At 58.7% G+C, this 20,188-nt stretch overlaps 1 protein-coding gene across 3 annotated transcripts in view; it reads left to right on the forward strand.

Annotated features, from left to right (window-relative positions):
* LOC113449709 (phospholipid-transporting ATPase ID-like) overlaps positions 1 to 20,130 on the forward strand; it is a 44,041-nt gene extending 23,911 nt beyond the window's left edge. For all 3 annotated transcript variants that reach the window (XM_087927616.1, XM_087927618.1, XM_087927617.1), the window contains exons 12-28: positions 1,918 to 2,114; positions 2,590 to 2,798; positions 3,566 to 3,609; positions 4,670 to 4,835; positions 4,927 to 5,115; positions 6,056 to 6,171; positions 7,118 to 7,282; positions 8,721 to 8,832; positions 9,550 to 9,655; positions 10,624 to 10,762; positions 11,193 to 11,376; positions 11,704 to 11,927; positions 13,943 to 14,026; positions 14,703 to 14,948; positions 15,441 to 15,579; positions 15,768 to 15,898; positions 18,451 to 20,130. In XM_087927616.1, coding sequence (XP_087783742.1) covers positions 1,918 to 2,114; positions 2,590 to 2,798; positions 3,566 to 3,609; positions 4,670 to 4,835; positions 4,927 to 5,115; positions 6,056 to 6,171; positions 7,118 to 7,282; positions 8,721 to 8,832; positions 9,550 to 9,655; positions 10,624 to 10,762; positions 11,193 to 11,376; positions 11,704 to 11,927; positions 13,943 to 14,026; positions 14,703 to 14,948; positions 15,441 to 15,579; positions 15,768 to 15,898; positions 18,451 to 18,687 — 2,688 coding nt within the window. In that variant the 3' untranslated portion in view covers positions 18,688 to 20,130. The remainder of the gene's footprint in view (positions 1 to 1,917; positions 2,115 to 2,589; positions 2,799 to 3,565; positions 3,610 to 4,669; positions 4,836 to 4,926; positions 5,116 to 6,055; positions 6,172 to 7,117; positions 7,283 to 8,720; positions 8,833 to 9,549; positions 9,656 to 10,623; positions 10,763 to 11,192; positions 11,377 to 11,703; positions 11,928 to 13,942; positions 14,027 to 14,702; positions 14,949 to 15,440; positions 15,580 to 15,767; positions 15,899 to 18,450) is intronic.
* The last annotated feature ends 58 nt before the right edge of the window (positions 20,131 to 20,188 follow it).

Below are 20,188 nucleotides of genomic sequence, written 5' to 3' on the forward strand. Positions count from 1 at the left end.
AAGCAACAAGCACTCAAAAAATGCACCACGGACTATTAGCATTTGGTGGAGCTAATGTAGCATTTGGTGGAGCTTTTCCAGAAGGCCCTGGAAAAGATGCGTTCAAATATGCCTTGATGTGTCTCTGCCGTCAGAAGTCGGAATTGTGCAATCCGTGTCACTCCTTGTGACACTCCCTGGAAGCAAAAGTCGGACCTTGAAGAAGATGGAAAGAACGAAAGAGGAGCCGCAGAGTGGATGGGCTCAATTGTGGGCAATGGGTTTCACCCTGAGAGGCCTGAAGGCCCATCCTGGAGAAGGTGGGAAAGAATAAAATAGGATAACAGAGTTGGAAGGGACCTTGGAGGGGGGTCAAACTCAAAGCCAGGGGGCCAGATCTAGCCGTGGGGTGCTTAAATCCGGCCCATGGGGCCGGGCTGGAAATATCAACCCTAATCCTCTGGCGGTTAAAATAGCCCCCCACCCACCCACCCACCGTCCTGTTTTCACCCTCCAGGGCCTCCTGCAGCACTCTGCTGGCTGAAATGGGCCGAAAACAGCCAAAAAACAGCCCCAAAATGGGCCAGAGTGCTGCAGGAGGCCCTGGAGGACAAAAATGAGGTGCGGGGGGGCCACACACAGCTCCCCCGCACCCCTTTTTGGCCAGCAGGGTGCCACAGGAGGCACCCCGCCCCCATCTCAGAGGAGAACCACAATGCTGATCCGGCCCTTGAGGAAATCCAGTTTGACACCCCTGTTCCAGTCCTACCCACGACTTAGGCAGGAAACCCTAGGCCTTTTGTCATTCTTAAAGTCCTACAATCCGTTGGGGAGAATGGCCTCGGGGTCTCTTTCCTCTGATCTTTGGTTGTTCTCTTTGGAATGACTCATAAATGGACCGTGGCTCTCGATGTCTGTTGCCTGATCAGTCGTAGAGCAAAGCGCCTGGGAATTCTTGCCTGGTCTAAAGCGGAGCGGTCCAACTTTGAAACTTTAAAGCTTGTGGAATTCCACTCCGTAAATCCCCAGCTGGTGCTGTAAATGATGCCAGTTTTCTCTTCTTGAGCTGATTTCTTTGGGTTTGCTTAGGGCGCTTTGGCCAAGAGGTGCTTCAGTGATGCTGAGGATGAAGGGGAGGTGTATTTTTCTTGCTTTCTTTGGGGGGGGGTGTATTTTTCTTTTTTCCACACTGTTTAGTATATTTTTTCTTCTTTTTAAATGTATTTTTCTATGAGGTTCTCTATTTGTTTTATCAGTTTAATATAATTTTTAATAAAACAATTGCACAAGAATAGTTGCCGTGATATAACTAAAAGGGACCAAGCATGGAAGCTGTCAATAATGGCAATAGCACTGAGACTTTTATACCGCTTCACAGGGATTTACAGCCCTCTCTAAACTACCAAACTGGTAAGATGTCAGCCAGTGGAAAAGGCCATCCTCTGATTTATTCACTTATTTTTATTTATTTGATTTGTCAATTGCTTACAAGATAATAGGTATAAGTATATACATAGTTTTGAATACATGAGATAGATACTTATAAGAAAAATAAAAAGAATTAATAGGACAGGGACGGTAGGCACATTGGTGCGCTTATGCAGGCCCCCTACGGACCTCTTAGGAAAGGGGTGAGGTCAGTAGTAGACAGTCTAAGGTTAAAGTTTTTGGGGAAGAGAGCCAGCTCTCCGTTGGAGGCCTTCCAGCGGAGGCTCCAGGGGGTCCATCCCTGCCTCTGAGCAGAAAGGCTGGACTAGATGTCCTATTTGAACCCTTTGATGTGATGTGTGACACACAGAGGTGGCTCAGGTGCCCAGAGGGAGGGCTGCCTGGTCTGGGTCATGGCTGCTCTGGACGGAGGGGACGGGGCTGGTCCCATGAGGGGCAAGTCCTTCTCTGCCACCTGGGCTGCTGCTACCAATTTCTCTCTCTCAGTAGATCTTCCTTTTTTTGGCTATCATGTGTTTGATCCTGGCCATCGGCAACTGCATCTGGGAATACAACCAGGGCTACCGGTTCCAGGTGTACCTGCCCTGGGCAACAGATGTCAACTCGGCATTTTTCTCTGCATTTCTTGTGTTCTGGTCTTATGTCATCATCCTCAACACCGTGGTGCCCATTTCTCTCTATGTCAGGTAAGACGGTGACTGAGGGGTCAAGCCAGGCTCCCACCCCCCCACCCCCAGCTTGGAAGGAGACCCCATTGAGCCTACTGGGGCCGGGGCCGTTTCTCCCCTGCTCCTGGAGGTGGTCCTATCCCGGAGGAGCTGCCATTGAGGAGGGATGCTTGAGCGGCAGGCTCCCTTGTGGAGGGGTCACCCAGAACCCACATCCCTTGGGTGGCTCTGCCGAACTTGATGGGGGGGCAGTGGGAGAGGCCAGGGGGCCTTGTCCCTCCAATACAGGGGGTGGTTCTTAAAGGAACCCATGACACGCCAGCCATGGGCAACAGGAGTCCTTGGGCCACCTGTCTGTGCTTGCGGCTCTAGCACAAGGTCACCTCGCCTGGAGGCACAGCTGGCTGGACCCTGTCGCCTTGCCGGGGTGGGAGTGGGCACCGGACCCTTCCCTCCCTGCCAGGGCCCCAGCGCCTGTCCTCCTTTGCTCCAGCGTTGAGATCATTCGCCTGGGCAACAGCTGCTACATCGACTGGGACCACAAGATGTACTACCCGCCCCACGATATGCCCGCCCAGGCCCGCACCACCACCCTCAACGAGGAGCTGGGGCAGATCAGATACATCTTCTCTGACAAAACGGGGACCCTCACTAAGAACATCATGATCTTCAACAAGTGCTGCGTCGCCGGGAAGGTCTACGGTAAGAAGAGCCCGGAGGGAGGGGCGTCTCCCCCCTGTAAGATGGAAAGACGGAAGCGCCTCGGAGCTCTGCCTGCTCTGGGGCCAGCCCCCCCCGCCCCCTGCCGTTCCTGGAGGAGAAAAGGAGGAGCCGAGGGGGAGGGGAGCTTCACAGTCTGCCCCCCCAAATCCCTTTCAGATAAGGGGCGAGGGCCCTTTGCCGGACAGGGAAAACGGGCAGGCAGGCAGGCATTCCCAGCCAGAAACATTCTAGGGGTGTCAGACAGGCCCCAAGAAGGACCCTGGAATCCGCAGGTTTTAGAGAAAACGTACTTTTACTAGAGATCCTGAGTGCAGCGGGATGAGGAGAGCTCTGGAGGAAAATAGGAGAAGCCTATTGAAAGCAATCGCCAACCCCCCAGGACAGCAGTTCAATCAGGCTTCCTTCCAGTGACAGGGAGGCTCATTGCTCTGAAGGCACAGTCAGCCCCCTCCCCCCGCCCCCCCTCTGCCTCAGGTGGGCTCAGAGTGGCCAAGAGGCGGATAAAAGCCCTCTGGAGGAGGGTCTCCCTCTGACGGTCGCGTGTGCTCAGCATGAAGGATCACCTGGGGTGTGTCCAAGGGTGGTCTGGTCTTGACCATCCCCCTGTCTGGGTGTTCTGGGTGATGAGAGCCAAGGTTTGGGGTTTCAGAACAGAAAGGGGGGGACAGGAGCCCCCCCCACCCCCAAGCCCCTGGGGCAGAGAGGCCCTGGTTGTCCTTCAGAGCTGGCCTGTTTCTCTCCCACAGGGGACATTCTGGATTCAGAGGGATTCCTGGTGGAGGACACGGAGGTAAGGGACTCTCCGCCAAGCCTCCTTTGAAACGGGGCTGGTTGTATCCCCGCGGTGGTGACCTCCAGGCGTCCATCCACGCTGCAGGCGGAAGGCCACGTCGGGGGACTCCGCTCCCAGGGGATCTGCTCTCCTGCACAGCAGCCCTGGCTGAGAGTGGAAGAGGATTCGGGGGGGGCTCCCCAATTCCATCTCCCCCAACCCTACCTCACATTGGAACTGGAAGGGCTTCTGTCCGTGGGGAAGGCCCTGTGGTGGTAGTGCAGTTGACTGACAGCAGGGCCCACAGGTTTTCTGATGTCCACTTTCTTCCCACTCTGGGTGACCAGGGGACGGTGGTGGGGAGGGGCTTGGCTCCCTTCCTGTCCAGCGGGGCTTCTTTTGGACAGGAGCTTAGTGGTCTTGTAGAGCCTTTTTTACCGTCCCCCGAAGGGAAACTGGCACAAGACTTGTCAGTGTGGCTCCAGCTCAGCTCCCCAGATCTCACATCACTGAAGAGGCCGGCAGAAAGTGGACCGTGAGAGTAGGAAAATCCCCCCCCCCCCGCCTGCCCTTCACAGCACTCGGGTGGGCTGTTCCCCCCTAGAGGCAAATGCGGGTCCCCATCCCCTCTTGCCTGAAGCTGAGATCAGCCTCTCCGGGAACCAGGCGCTGGGTGCCAAAGGAGAGAGGCAGCCCAGGAGCGCCTGGCAAAGTGCGGGCAGCTCTTTCTGGAGGGAAGCGGACCGCCCACCCCACCCCACCCCACCCCCCAGCCAGGATGAAATTGCAAGGAGGGCACCTACCAGGAAGCAGGAAAGTGCCACATCCCCCCACCCCCACCCAGGCCGTCAGAAGTTGGACTCACCGCTTTTAACACAGAGGAAGACAAGATGGGCACGGCCAGGCGGGGTTGAGGATGGCGTTAGTGTGGGCATCTCCTCACAAAGTAGGTTGATTTGGGGGGGGGGGTTGGTGGCGAGTCAAGGAGTATGTATTCAGGAGCCCCACAAGTCGCTTTGCTTCCCCGTTGTGTGGGGAAAAGAGCAAAAGAGGCTGACCCTCCTAACTTCCTCCGCAGGCGATGGACAGAGTTGACTTTTCATGGAACCCTTTGGCCGACCCCAAGTTCGCCTTTTATGACTGCAGACTGCTTGAAGCGGTGAAGGCCCAGGATGAGTCCACACACCGGTTCTTCCGCCTCCTTTCCCTCTGCCACACAGTGATGCCGGAGGAAACCAAGGAGGGTGAGGCCGCGCTGCCCGGTAGAGCTGGCAGAGGAGGGCACGGCGGCTGCAGAGGTGGGCTGATGCTTGCAAAACCTTTCCTTGCCCACAGGCACGCTGGTGTACCAAGCCCAGTCGCCGGACGAGGGGGCCTTGGTGACTGCGGCCCGGAACTTCGGCTTTGTCTTTCGTGCCCGCACCCCCACGACCATCACTGTGGTGGAAATGGGGACCACGGTGGTTTACGATCTGCTGGCCATTCTGGACTTCAACAATGTGCGCAAAAGGATGTCCGTCATTGGTGTGTGTCTCTCTTCCTTCCCTCTCTGCTCAAGCTCCCCTCCCGCCCGGAGGTTTGTCTCGCGCCGCAGCAGAAACCGTTGCGCTGCACAACCCCAAGACCTTGCTGGGGTCCCTGGTCCGATGCACCAGTGGGGACCTTGGGGTTCTCTTGGCTTGGTGGTTTTCTCGCAGATGTTTCATTGCCAAACCAGATAGCATCGTCAGGGCTGATGTTGTAGCCTAGTTGGGTAATGAAACGTCTGCAAGACAAGCCCCAATCTGTCAGGATTCCAGCAGTTACTCCAAGTAAATCATGACTCTGGAGTCACATTCCCAAAACATCACAGGATTTACTGGAAATCAACATGTCGCCTTCACCTGCAGACCCGGAGACACGTAATTCACGGAGACCCTAGGCCCTGCTTCCCCCCCCACCCCCCTCTGGGTTGATCATAATTCAATTCTCCAACAAAGCATGTTGATAGCCAAGAGTCCTCAATCCTGCTCTCCAATTAGATTTTGGCACCACAGAAGTTTCAGTCATCTAATCGGTCTCTGAAGAAAATGCGACTGGGATGTCCTTTCGATTCCTCCCAGCTGCCTGCTCTTTCAAACTCCTCCCACCCCTCCTCTCTATTGACAACTAGAAAACGTGCACACAAAATGTTTTGTGAGTTGACACAACCTCAGAGAGCCTCCAAGACAGTTCCAGGCTGAGCCACCAATGTCCTCTTGCTCCAGCGATGTCCAAGTGCAATTAGTGAGGAGCAATTCAGACAAGGCACCTGCAGCGCAGGAGGACTGGGGCCCTTCAGACAGGCTACCTGGGGCATCTTCGGTGGTTTGCAGGAGGGATGCTGGAGGGGAGGGAAGAGAGAGGAGGTGGCAGGGAGGACAGGTCTTTTTCGGGGCTCCATCCGCTGTAGACTCACCTTCTGCCCTTCTTGCCTTGTTCCCAGTGCGAAACCCGAGTGGCCAGCTGACTCTGTACTGCAAAGGGGCTGACACCATCCTGTACCAGCTCCTCCACCCCTCCTGCAAGCAGCTCGAGGAAGAGACCACCGAGCACTTGGATGTAGGTCTCCCTGGCCCAGCGGACTGCCCCCCCTCCCCACTTCTCCCAAGCGCAGGCAGGAAGCTGGCTGGCTGGCTGGCTTGCCACCTGCTTCTTTCTGGCCCCACAGGCCCCTCAGCTGTGCTACTCCTTCCAACGTGAGACAGAGCTGTCCCCCCCCCCACCCCCGGGCCTTCTCAATGCCAGCAGCAGAGCTGGGCCCAGAAGGTAGCAGAGCTGGCTGCAGAGTTGCTGGCTGGCCTCCTGCACTGAGGGGCCCCCATCCAGTCTCTGCTGGAAGACCCCAAGCGCTGATGTAGCAGCTGGAGGGACTCACCGGCCGCTTCTCTAGCCTGGTCTGGACCCTTTTCTGTGGGGTTTGAGCTCCCTGGTTGCCCAGAGTCCTGCCCTCTGGAGCCATAGAGAACAACGCTGCTCCTTCGTCTGTGTCAGGAATCCACCAGGGCGGCTCCTTCCCAGGCCATGGGGCAAAGGACTCCCCGGGGAGCAGCCGCCATGCCCCGAGGCAGACCCCGTGGCACAACCGCCAGGTGGGGCCGGGCTCAAACCCCTGGAGGCCCAGGCCTCCCCTAGGTTGGCTTTGCAGGTCTGATAGCCAGAGGTGCTCCTGAGTGGGACCTCCCTCCCTGCAGGTTGAATGTGGGGTGGGAGCTTGGAGGTCTTCTAGCCCAACCAGGAAACCCTATGCTCTTCCAGACAAGGGGCTGTCCAGTCTCTTCTTGAAGGCCTCCAGGGATAGGAGCGCCTGCAACTTCTGAACCCCACTGACTAACTGTCCTCCCGGTCAGGAAATCCCTCCTTCGTTCCCGGTTGCTCCTCTCCTTGACCCGTTTCCACCCGTTGTTTCTTGTCCGGCCCTCTGGAGAATAAGTTGAGCCCCCACATTGCTTCTTCTTCTTTGGCCCTTGATGGGTGGCTCGGGGCTCTGAGCCTGCTGTCTCCCTAGGAGTTTGCTGGGGAAGGTTTGCGGACCTTGGTGGTAGCTTACCGAGACCTGGAGGAGTCCTACTTTGAGAGCTGGCAGGAGCGCCACCACAAGGCAAACACCAGCCTGCAGGACCGAGAGGGGAAGCTGTCCGAGGTGTTTGAGGAGATCGAGAGAGACCTGCAGGTAGGCAGTTGGCACAGCCCCTCCTCCCATCTCCCATCTCCCAGCCAATTGGGAGCCCCCAGCTCCTGCCCGAGCAGTTTCCCGACACCCTTGAACTCACCCAGCACCCGTGGCACCAGGTTCTGCTGAAAGGGGTGGTGGTCAAGGGCCGCCACCTTCAGGGCTATGCTTGAGGCAGCTAAAGAGCAGAATTACACCATCACATACACACACACACACACATACACACATCCTCGGCTGCAACAGGGTAAATTACAGGCAAATTCCCCAGACCTTGATCCAAGCTTGGATCAAGCTTATCCCTGGGGAGGATCATCTCCCGAGAGGAGACTTGATGCTCCATTTTCCTTCTCTTGAGCTCTCTGTCGGGGTGGAGAGAGCGAGACCGAGCCTTAGGTGCAGGGTGCCTGGGTTCTGCACACACCTACGCACACCTGCCTTGCCTTCCAAGGTCAGCCTTGGGGCGCACAGGGCAGGGAGGGAGCCAGGTGGTCTTCGGCCAGGGACGTTCAAGGCAGGAGGGAAACCAGAGGACGGAACTGAGACCTATTTAAACCCACTGCCCCTGCCTTGGATCTTTTAAGCACCTCCCTCCTCTCTTTGAAGGATCGCCCCCCCCCCCTGATCTCCCTCCCTCCCTCTTGGCTCCTCCCTCTTTCCTTCTCTCCGGTTGGCCGTTGGGTCCTTCCTCATTTCCTCCCAGGCACCTCAACCCCTCATTCATGCTCACCTCGCCCTCTTGTGCTCAGCCCAGATCCACTGGGTGTTGCCCATTCATTCTGGGGCTTCTTGGGCTCCCCCACATGAAACTGGCCTGCCCGGCCCTTGCTCCCACGTAGTGTGCGTGGTTTCCCCTGTTTTGGAGAGATGGGCCTTCCTTGCCTGCCACCCATCACCTTATTACCAGCACTTGCAGGAGTTCCCCTGCAAGCCAAGATGGATGGTATGGCCCGCATCCCATCGGTCTGGACGTGTTTCCACCGCCCTGCTCAGAGCGGTTGTCCTTCCCTTCTGGGGCACAGGGTGGGCCTTGATGCTCTCACCTTGGCTAATATTTCAGGGCGCTGCACTCCGGGTTCTAGCCTGCGAGCCTCTTAAAACGTTCCGCTTTCCTAAAGCTACATGGCATCATTACCCGGGATATTTTTTACTTGCCTGCCTGCAGTGCACATACCCCAAAAGATTGCAGGAAGGCCGCAGACCCAGTGAAGGGGCACTTGAGAAACGCCGGCCTGTTCTGGCCCCTGGCTTGATGGCTCCCTCTGCCCTTCCCCCAACACACCCGCCGTGAATGCGGAGCGGCTCGCCTGGCAACAGGAGGCTGGAGGCTGGACGGGCTGGGCCAAGATCGTGGCCGACGAATGATGCACGAAGCGCCAGCCCTTCGGCGGAGGCTCCCCACCGGCCCCCCGGAGCTCACCCTTCCTTCTCTCCCCAGCTGCTGGGTGCCACCGCCGTGGAGGACAAGCTGCAGGATGGGGTGCCCCAGACCATTGAGATCCTGGGAAGGGCAAACATTAAAATCTGGGTGCTCACTGGTGACAAGCAAGGTACCGGCCGGAGGGAGGGGCGGGAGGGCTGGGGCCCCAGAGGTACCATGGGGGGGGGCTTTCAGGGCACCTGAGCCCCCCTGCTGATCCTGCTGGGACCAGAAAGGTCCTGCTTCCGCACCAGTGCCAGGGAGGGGGGCTCCTCCTTGCCTCGGATGCAACGTGTTTTTGGGGTCCCTGCTCAGTGCCCTTGATGGGAGACTGAGGAGCCCTCCTGCCTCCAGGAGCAAGGAGATTTTAACAGATTTCATAGATTAACAGATGGGCCAGTCGGCTTTCCGAGCAGATATCTGGTCTGCTGGGAGTCAAGATCAGGGGAAGAGAATGGAATCCGGTGGGCCGGGGGGGGGGGGGGGACAGGGAAGTCACCTAGTCTTTTGAGGAGCAGAACATTGTACGTGGGTTCCGTATGTAGGCAAGAAAGACAGCTGGGGGTGGGTAGGGGGGCAGAGAGAAGGGCTCCACATGGACATAGCTGAGTCAAGGGAGGCCAGCAAAGAACTAAGATTATTCAGCCACAGAGGATCCACCTGTCGGGACGGTGGGTCCAGTCCTTCGGCTGGCACACCAATTTCCTGGGTGCTTCCTCCCCTCCCAGGCCCCTATAGAAAGGCAGCGGGGACGAGGGAGAGGCTCCCTCTGGGGAAAGGAGGGGTCTTTCTCCTTCCTTCCTGAAAACAATGGACCGGGGGTGTGGGGGGTCGTCTGTTTTTCCAGAGACTGCAGTGAACATCGGCTATTCCTGCAACATGCTGTACGATGCCATGAAGGACATCTTCACCATTGACGGTGACAGCTGGGAGGAAGTGGAACAGCAGCTCAGGTGAGGGAGAGGGGGGAGAGAGGGGGAGAGAGAGGTGAGGGTGAGAGAGAGAGAGAGAGAGGGAGGGAGGGAGATCTCCCTGGGGCTCCCTTGCTGCTCCTTCTCTGCCATGCCCACCTGGGAGGGAGGGAGAGCAGCGGGCAGAGGAAGAGGCAGAGGAGACGGACTTCCGGGGGAGCTTTCTCCACCCAAGACCTCGAACTCTCTGCCTCCTCATTGGGCAGACCAGCTCTGACCACAGGAGGGTCTCTCTGAGGGGGAGATCACTCCCTTCCCCCCCGGACTCATCTCGGAGTGTCTAAAAGAAGGCTTCTGTAGGACTCCCAGGCGGGAAGGGGTCCTCTTATTGATCCACCCTGTATCCCCAAAGCGGGTGTCTGGGTGCGGCTGAACCACCACGTCGACCTCCCAAACTCTGCAAGCTGCCTTCACACAACAGGCTTTTCTGGGCTCATTCAGCAATGCCAGGGCAGTGTGAAAGGCCACTATGTGGTGGTTGTGTCAAGCCAGCTACTTCCCCAGGGGGAACGGAGGCAGCGGGATCAGCCAAGTGTGCCGGCAGAGGCTGCTTCTCAATTGGAAGGCTCTTTCAGACCTCTTCCTCACGGGGTCCTCTGGCCTGGGGCCATTTGGTGGCTTAGGCAATAATAATAAGGCTAGGAACAAGAATGGACCATCAAGGCAGCGGCAGCGGCTCCATTCGCAGCTCAGTGGGGACATGGTTGAGGCAGGAACCAGGCACTGGTCGGGTCAGGGGGCTGGTGGGGCTCTGACGGCAAATAAGTGTGCCTGGTGGCCCCGTCGTCCCCCGTCCCCACCCCCCCAGCCTGGCAAGGGCACACGGTCAGTTCTGGGGTCTCATCCTCTTGGCCTCATCCACAGGAGCATCAAGGGCCACCCTGCGTGGGCAGGACCCCCCCCCTTCTCACTTCGTGTCCACAGAGTTCACCGTGTTGCTTCTCTTTCAGGATAGCCAAGGATAGGATGCAAGCAGACCTCGATGCGAGGCCAGAAGATTTGAACATCAGGAGGTCAACTTCCTCCGGCTTCTGGAACAAGGAGCCTGCCAGCGGAGACTACGGCCTGATCATTAACGGGCACAGCTTGGTACGGGGGCGCCTGAGGCTGCAACGGCCGGGGGGCAAACAGGGGCCCTGCAGCCCTCCTGGCCCTTGGCTAACGAAGGCGAAGGAATGCCAGGCCCCTTCCTGAGGCCAGGCTGGTCCCGATCCTGCCAGTCACTTGGGACCAAGGACCTGGATGCGCTCCAGGCGGGATACTACCACTGGGGGAGGGGGGTTTGCAGAGTTTGGTTTTGGCAACCACTGAAGGTTTTAATGGTTTGCTAATGCCGTGAAGAGGGCAGCCATATGAACTGGTTTAGTAAGTACGCAAGAAAGTAAGTAAGTGCCAGTTCAGGACAGGCAAGGGGCTGGTCACCTCACCCATGCCAGACCGCTGGCCTTTTCCTGGGTGTTTTGCACTCCAGCCTTGGGAGGAGGGCCACCCTCCCTTGCATGCTCTGTGACCCTGGCAGGCCTACGCACTGGAGGGGGAGCTGGCGGAACTGCTGGTGGACACAGCCTGCCTGTGCAAAACGGTGATCTGCTGCCGGGTGACTCCGCTGCAGAAGGCCCAAGTGGTGGACCTGGTGAAGAAGTACAGGAACGCCGTCACCCTGGCCATCGGAGATGGCGCCAACGATGTCGGCATGATCAAAAGTGAGTGTGGCAGAAGCAGAGGGACTCGGAGAAGCCAGGCCAAGCGGGCAGGGAACGGAAAGCCAATCCTGCAGGGTGGCTGTGGCTCCCGTGGCGGCTCTCTCGCTCTCGGAGGCCCAGCAGAGCCTTGGGTGTGGACAAGCCCCTTGCACTCCTTTGAGGGCCAGTGGCAAATCCCTCTCTGCCTGGGCCTTCCTGTTCTTCCTGTGCCCCGTTTCTCTGGCCTCGGGAGGCCAAGCGCAGTAGCCGTGGGACAAGTGGATAAAATGCCCACCAGTTTCCCCGGGTCCCGTTCCCTGCTGAGGGCCTTCCTGTTTGGTCTTCTAGCTGCCCACATTGGCGTCGGCATCAGTGGCCAGGAGGGGATGCAGGCGGTGATGTCCAGCGACTTCTCCTTCGCCCAGTTCCGCTACCTACAGCGGCTACTGCTGGTCCACGGCCGGTGGTCGTACATCCGCATGTGCAAGTTCTTGTCTTACTTCTTCTACAAAAACTTTGCGTTCACGCTGGTGCACTTCTGGTTCGGCTTCTTCTCCGGCTTCTCCGCCCAGGTACTCGCCTCTGCTGAGTGCAGGCCTCCACCCCAGGGCCAGCCGACTGGGGAGGGTAACGGGGAGGGGCGGGGCAGAGCATTTCCCTGGCCTGCTCTGGCTAATGGCTGAGGGCAGGTCTGGTGCCCCCAGAGACCAAAAGCATCTCTCTTCCTACCGGACTTTCAGGCGGGGGGCAGTTTGGTTTCAGGGGCCAGCAGGTTGGCTGATGGCCGTGAGCCCTTTGCCAGGACAGCGGGCAATGCAGGACCCCCACTCGACTGCAGGGAGGAAGCCACTGAACGTTTCGACCTTAGGAAGTTGCTGCCCAACTTCTCAAAGCCACACAGAGGTGGAGAAGCCACGATTTTTATAGTTGCTGTCGCACAGAAATTTACTACCCGGAAGCTTTTCCCTCTGTTGAAATGAAATCCAAGTCACTGTAATTTGTGCTCACAATTTCTGGTCCTGGATTCTGTTGCCATGGAAATTCACCCCCCCGCTATAGCTGCAGGTGGATCAGGCATCTCACACGTGTGTGCCCTCGGCCAGTGTGAGGACTGGGACACGAACCACCCAGCCCGGCTTTGCACAGCGCACAACGCTCTGCAGAGAGAGAGGGAAGGAGGGAGAGAGAGAGAGTAGCTGGTGGAGAAGAGGCAATTTTAGCAGGAGTACTGATAGCCCTCGACTTAGGACCATTATTGAGCCTAAGTCATTGTGGTTATAAGTCAAGGCATCACAGGACCATACCTGATTTTTCAACATATTTTATGGTGGCCGTTAAGCAGATTTTCGCAAATGGGTGTTTGGGAAAGTAAATGCCAGCATTAAGGGGGGAGGGGTGGGAAGGTGCAAACGCTACATACAATCACAAAGGTGGGAGGGTTGCCAAGCACCCAAAATATGATTCCATGACCAGAGGGGGCGTGTTAACTCTGAGTAGCTATGGTAACTTCGAAAACAAGTCATAAGTAGCTCTGGCTAGGTCCACCGTAAGTTGACGGTAGTTAAGCAACCGGTCATAAGCCGAGCTTCCCTTAGCCAAGCCAGCCTCACCTAATCACTTTCAACAAGCTGACAAGCGTGACAGGTGCACAGACAGACAGACAGACCGACCGACTACCGACCTGTCCCCACCACCACCTTATAGAAAAGCTGTGTTCTGCTTTCTTCCCAAGCCTTTTGTTCCTCCTTCCAAGTTTATCTTCTGTGTTGATTCTCCATCCTTCCCTCTCAATGTCCCAACCACTTGCACGTATTGCGTATTCTGCCGCTTCGGCTGGCGGTTAAAACTATTCTTCCATTACCTGCACGCGTGGATCTCCTCCCCACCCAAAGATCAGCCTCTGTCTTTGGCTCCATTTATTACACCTCTTCGTCATCTCCATTTTAGATTTATCAGAGAACGGTTTCTCTTGCTCTTGTTTCATTCATTCATTCATGCTCTCGGTCGCTTTCTTCCCTTCCATTCCACGTCACTGACTTCCATCTCTGGTCCTTCACAAAATGGTCACCTGTGGCCCCCTGGAACTGTGACCTCTGCTCCCAGTTGTGGCTTTGGCCAACCAAAGCTCTCGCACCCTATTTTCAGTAAAGAGCGAAAGGGCAACTAGCATTTCCTGGAGGGAAATACGGTGGCAGGATTGGCAGGTGTGCCCGTTCCAAGACAGACCAGGTTCTCTGCTGTAGAGACAACCTTGCAGGTGAACGTAACAGTGGCTCATTTACAGAGAAGTCTGTGTAGAATATACTGGCCCACAACCAGGATGCAGCGACTTGTCCTGAGCCTAGAATAGGGAGAAGAGCGTGATATACGGAGTCACCTCTAGGTGAGACGGGCGTCATATAAGTTTAATAACCGATAAGCCTCCTAGAGAAAGGCAGAACGCCACACCTAAGGAACAGGAATTCGGAAGGGAACACGGCCATCGTCCCGTCTCTATCCACGGATCTCCCGGTTGCAGGCTGGGTGCCTTTCCGCTTTGCTGTCTCACGCCCTCCCCCCTTTCCCTGCCTCCCTTCTCCCCCTGCAGACGGTGTACGACGAATGGTTCATCACCCTTTACAACATGGTATACACCTGTTTGCCAGTGCTTGGAATGAGCCTCTTTGACCAGGTAAGACTCGCTCGGGGTGCCTTTCCTTGGATTCAGTTCATGACACGGAAGGAGAAGCAACAGAAAAAAGGAGGCTCCCTCGTGGGGTCCCCTTTCACCACACAGTCTAGTTTATGGGTCATAGCAGATTATAAGTTATTTTCTGAGCCCGGGAAGTCCTGCGTTTCTCTCAAATGATCCACCGATGCATTCGTGGCCTTCCGGTGCCCTCTAGCAACCAGCCTTCAAAGCCATCCTACCCATTATTTTATTCGTTAGAGAAGCAAATTTTTCCCAGGGGAAGGATTCTTATTTCATTAATTAGTGAATCAAGGCCAAAGTCTCCGTTCAAGTCCACCTGGAGCCTTACTCCACGAAGAACCTTTTAAGACCAGCACTCTGTGTTCCCCAAAGAATAACGCCCAGGGTCCTATCCGGCAACAGGAACTCAGGCAAAGCAGTCTAGAGCTCCTTCCCATAGCCCAACGGTCTGGTCCAGAGCAGAGCCCCCCACAGGGGGCGCTTCTCCACCTCCATCGCTCGCCCCGGGACAGCTTTTCTCTGGGAGTCGAACCAGCCAGAACCTGCCGGAACGAGCGTGGCCACTTGGTTTGGAAGATGGGGCGGGGGCTTAGGACGCCTCCTGCAGGGGCAGCGGCTGCCACCTTGGTCCCCAGCTCCCTCTCTCTGCTGCCAGGACGTGGATGACCGCTGGAGCCTGCAGTTTCCCCAGCTCTACGTCCCTGGCCAGCAGAACCTGTACTTCAACAAGAAGGAGTTTGCCAAGTGCATCCTCTACAGCATCTACAGCTCCCTGGTGCTTTTCCTGGTCCCTTACGGAACCACTTTTGATTCTGTGCGGAACGACGGGAGGAATGTTGCGGATTATCAGTCCTTCGCCCTCATGGTCCAGACCTGTCTGCTCATCGTGGTGTCGGTCCAGGTAGGGGGCTCCACCTCACCAACCGCGCCAGTTCAGTGGCCCCCCAGGCTCTTTCTCCCGAGGAGGGGCCCAAATCCCGAAGCCAGGATTTCGCCTCCGCATCCACACAGCCCACTCAGCTCATGAGTTCAGCAAAAGTGGGTGTCCAGTTTTAGGGGTAGCACCCAGCCTTGTTGGCTTGTGTTGCCATTCGGCTGCACAATGGGTGGGGGTTCAGGTCTGGGAAAGCTGCTCCACCAATACACCGGGAACCTGGCAAGAAGCCCCGGGTGGTCCGGGGGGAGCTGCTCAGCTGAAGGAGGGAGGGCTGGGGGCACAGGCCGGCACCCCCTGTGGCTGCTGCCCAGAGGAGCGTTTGGGCCGCGTTGGCAGATTCAGCTCTAGGGCGGGCGGGGTGCGGGTGAGGATGGCTAGCCCCAGTTTGTGGCGGGGGTCAGCGAGACAGAGCAGCTGCCGCTCCCACTGCTACGTCAGCCAGGCTGCCTTTTGCAGATGGGCTTAGACACGGCCTACTGGACGGCCGTGAACCAGCTCTTCCTCTGGGGCAGCCTGGCCATCTACTTTGTCATCACCTTCACCTTGTACAGCGACGGCACCTACCAGATATTCACCTCCTCCTTCCCCTTTGTCGGTAGGTTCAGAAGCTGCAAAGAATCCCCCTCAGTGCCGTCCCTGGGGGAAGCGGCGCTACCAGTGGGGAGGGGATCGGGGGCAGGGAGGGTGACGTTCCCAGGGCTGGGCTGAAGAAACCTGACCCAGGGACCAGGCACGGGAGCCTCAGCCCAGCAGGGCAACTGCTGCCCGTCTCTCCCCTCCCAGGCACCGCCCGGAACATCCTCAACCAGCCCAAGGTGTGGCTCTCCATCTGCCTCTGTGTGAGTCTCTGCGTCCTGCCGGTCATCGCCTTCCGGTTCCTCAAGGTGCAGCTCATGCCCAGCCTCAGCGATCAGGTACTCCTTGTGGCCCAGGATTTGGGCCCCAATTGGGCCCCAGGAGGTCCAGAGCAGGGTCCACCCCCCCTTCCCCCACCCCCCGGCCTGGGACCTTAGGCCCTGCCTCCCGCCCTGTGCCGAGGCCAGTCCGAGGCTTGCAGCCGGGAGCCGTGCCTGGATGACCGTCGTGCAGAAGGTGGAGAGAAGAAAGGGGCTGCAGGCGCTGCGCTTGGTGACTGGGAGGTTGGTGAGGGAGGCTCCTTTCGGCCAACCTGGCAGCCAGGGCAGCCAGCCTGCAGATTCTGAGGGGATTTGTTGGCTGAGGTTTCTCTCTCTCTCTCCGTGCCTGCAGCCCCCCTCCCTCCTCCCATTTCCCCCACAACCACCCTCTGAGGTAGCTGGGCTGAGTGGAAGGGACCGGCCCATGGTTGGGCGGGGGGGGGGGGCAGCCTCTTTGAGGAGCCTGTGGCTCTCCAGGCCTGTCTTGCAGAGAGGAGCTGAGCAACCTTGGTGGAAAGAGAACGTGGGGGGAGGGTTTCTGCCCTGCCCCAAAAGCAGCTGCTGGCCCAAGCCCCCCCCAGCCCCCCCCCAGCCCCAGGGATGCAGAGAGTAGCCTCAAAGCAACTGCAGTGACTGTCATGGGGTCATGCTGCCCCCTAGTGGCAACTTGGGGCACTTTGCCAGCCCAGACAGGCAGAGCGGCCTCTTCCCTCCTCTTTCTGGCTCAGAAGCTGGGAAGAGGATCCAGAGCAGAACCGCCAAACCCGATGCCCAGGCCCTCCAGGTGGGCTGCCCTCACTCTCCCACCCCCAGAGGAACTAAAGGCTAAACTGGGATGGGGGGCGGAGCCCCAGGTCCTCCTCAAAGGTCAGGCATATCCCATCCGCATTAGCCTCAGAAGGGCGGGGGGGGATTGTAAAAGGGCACGGGGGGAGCTTGTATTTCTGCAGGAGCCTTAAGTATTTCCCTGGGAAACGAGAGGAAAGGGAAGACGTCAAGCCCCAGCCCTCCCTCCCACCCACCCCCAAGAGAACCAGTATGAAAAACCAGGAACAATCTCCCCCCCCCCCAAGGGAAAGTGGTGAGGTCTGTCAATGGAGAGCCAGGGAAGGAGGGGGGGGGCTGGAGTGGGAAAGAGGGGGAAGCCTCCCCCCTCCCCCCCTGCCAAGGCTTGTGGCTGAAGGAGGGAGGGAAGAGCATGGGGGCAAGGAAAGGGGGAGGGCGAAAGTGCAGAAAAGTCAAGGCAACGCACAGCGCTTTTGAGGGGGGAGCCGGAGGTCAGCAAGGGGGGAGGCGACAGGAGCAGCAGCCGGCACAACCGGAGAGTCCCCCCCCCCTCGCAGGCCGCTTTGCCCACGGGAGAGCTCTGCAGGGCGTGCAGAGGCTGCCCTGCGCTTGGCGATGGTGAGGCGGCTGAGCTTGTTCCACTATCAAGGAGCCAGAGTGAAACCAGGTGTGTGTGTGTTAATAAATGTGCCCGGGAAAGAGTTGGGCAGAAGAGCCCCCACCCAACGGGAGGAGAGGCGCCCGTCATAAAAGCTAGCGGGGCACGGGGGGGGGGCAGGCTTTCCCTCTTCAGCTGGCCAGGGACCCATTAGGAGTGTGGAAGTGGACGCAGAAAAGGCCGAGGTGCGTGGCAGAGTGAAGGCAGAGCCGCCCTTGGACCTTGGACGGAAGGGGAGGACGAGGGGCAGAGTCAGCGGAAGGCATGGGGGTCCCTTGGGGGCATCGATGGCGCCTTCCTCAGTCAGGACAGACACGGGGGAGGTGGGGGACAGAAAGCAGAAGCGCCTTTAGGATGCCGGATTGTCGGCAGGGAAATCCAGGTATTTTCAGAGCAAGTGAGGTAGGCTGCCCGATGGAGCCCGGAGCCTGGACCGGGACGTCAGTGGGCAGGCGGCCAGGGCAGTTGTATTGGGCGGGGAACAAGCCCAGGACTCCCTGGGGGCTCCTCGCCCACGGATCCCGGGAGGAGGCGTGACCAGGACCCAAAGCGAACAGATTTGTCCCATAAGAAACAATGTAGTGAGTCACAAGGCCAGTTCTAGCTTGTGTGCTGAGGGTCAAAGAACCGAAAAGGGTCCCGGTCCAACTGCCTTCGGTTCCACAGTCAGTGAGGTCCAAAGCAGCTGAGCTCCCAGGTGGCCGCCCTGCATAGGGTGTCCAGTGGAAGAGGGGAAAGGCGGCCTGGGGTCCGGAAGGGGACCCCTGGGGAAGGAGGAGGAGGGCAAGTGGGGGGCCACAGCGGGGCAGAGGGAGAAGGGGGGAGGAGGCCGTCAGGCATGAAGGGGGCAGGCAGAGCTGGGGGGGGGGGGGTCCCTGGGCTGAGTCGACCCCCTGGAGAGAGAGAGAGGACCTTCCAGCAGCCCCCCACGGGGGGAAGAGGGAGAGGAGAAGGAAGAAGGCGGGTGGGGGGCCTTGCCGGGAGGGGAAGGTTGCCGGGAGGCTCCCTGGGCCCCCCTTGCCCTGGGCGCTGCTTGCCCCCCAAGGGCCCCGCCTGGGGGGAAGGCAGAGCCTCCCGCGCGGTCCCGGGGCTCGGAGACTCAGCCGGCCTCCCGTCTCCCGCGCAGGTGGTGCGCCGAGTGAAGCAGCTGCGCAAATCGCCCGCCCCGCCCGCCCTGAAGCGCTACCTGCAGCGCAGCGCCTCCCGCCGCTCCGGCTACGCCTTCTCGCACCAGGAGGGCTTCGGGGACCTCATCACCTCCGGCCGGAACATGCGCCTCAAGTCGATCGCCGCCGCCAGCCCGGCGCCTTACGCCCAGAAGTACCGGCCGCGCCTGGAGAGGAAAGACGGGGGCGCTTCCTAGCCCCGCCCCACCCCCGGGCGGAGGGACCCTCGCTCCCGCCTGCGGAGACGGGACTTGGCCGGCGCGGAGGGGCCCCAGACGGACGCGGGGGCGGCGGCCTCCCCGAGGCCCGGGAGAAAGGGCGCGCCGGCGGAGGGGAGCCGCCCTTCCTCCTCCTCCTCCCCGAAGGCCGGGCTGCGGAGGGCGCGGCTAGCAGGTTCAGTCCCCGGGATTGGCGCTCCACACCGGCTCACCCCCGGCGGGTCTCCCGGAGTCTAACGCTGGCCCGCCGCTGCGTCTGAATGCTTCCCGCGCAGAGGAGCCCGGGCTGAAAGGGGCCCTGCCCGAGCAGAGGAGCCCCGGAAGGCCGGGCCGGCGGGTGGCTCTCCCCGCTCTGCAGCCCGGTGGCGTTGCGCGCACGGCCCGAAGAAAGATGCGGCCTGGCGGAGAGCCCGGGCTTCTCAGGACCCGAGCGGAGGGGGGTGGGGGGGTTCAGGTCCAGCAAAGGCCTGGGGGGGTCCTGGCTCAGGAAGATGGGGAGCCCCAGAACAAGCTTGAGGGCCCCCCGCAACTGTTCTGGATGCATCACCTGCAGGCCAAGTGGGGAGGGGCCCCGAGCACCCCTCCCTCCCTCCCTCCCTGCTCCTGAGCTGGATGTGTTGCTTCCCCCTTGAGCCTTGAGGGGGGGGGAGGCACTCATCACTACTTGCACCCAAGGCTGCCTTCTGCCTGCAGAAGATGCTGGCCGCCTGCTGGGTGCTCTGCCCTGCTGGTCCTGCGCTGCTTTGCTCCAGGGCGCGTTGGCTGTGGGGCAGAGCGGCTGGCTTGAACTTTGGCGCCTCAGCACTGAGTCAAACTGCAGGCCAGAAATGCTGTTGGCAACCATCAGGTCCCCCTTGTGGGGTTCTGGCATCTTTCGGCCCTTGAAGGTGGGGGGCCATGGTTGGGGAAGGGGGGCTGGTAACGGAGATGCCCTGCCTGCTGGAAGAAGCGACTCCACTGCTACTGGCGTTCCTGCCCCCACCTTGGCCACGGCTGGGGGGGCCTAGCACCCAGCACTTTCAGCAAAGGTCTCCAGCCTCCCGTGGCTTTAGCTGAGCAGGCCACTCGCAGGAGAGACACCCTGCCGCCCTCCCTCCCTCCCTTTGCGGGGCTGCCGTGGGGTGGAAGCTTGCCGGAAAATTTGTCCCACAATGTTCCCCTGCTAAGGTGTATTTTTTCCGCAAGCATTTCTGTTTAATTGTTAGAACGGTATTGCTTCATCTAAAATTATTGCATAAGATAGTTATGGAAATTACGGTCAGCCAGGATTAGGGAACAGAAGGGATATTATGCCAGTCAAATCTAAATCCAGTGTTGTAATTTTTTTACGCCCAGATGTTTATGCACACAGCAACTGAAGCTTGCTGAGGATAATATATTTATAATGTTGAGCTTTTAAAAAAAATAAATAATATAAGGGAAGTCTCTATTATTTATTTGTCACATCTCCAAATAATTGCAAACATTCTCACAAAAAGAT

This window comes from Pseudonaja textilis, chromosome 2 (assembly GCF_049901715.1).
Source record: "Pseudonaja textilis isolate UNSWEBS1 chromosome 2, rPseTex1.2, whole genome shotgun sequence".
Classification (NCBI taxonomy): Eukaryota; Metazoa; Chordata; class Lepidosauria; order Squamata; family Elapidae; genus Pseudonaja; species Pseudonaja textilis.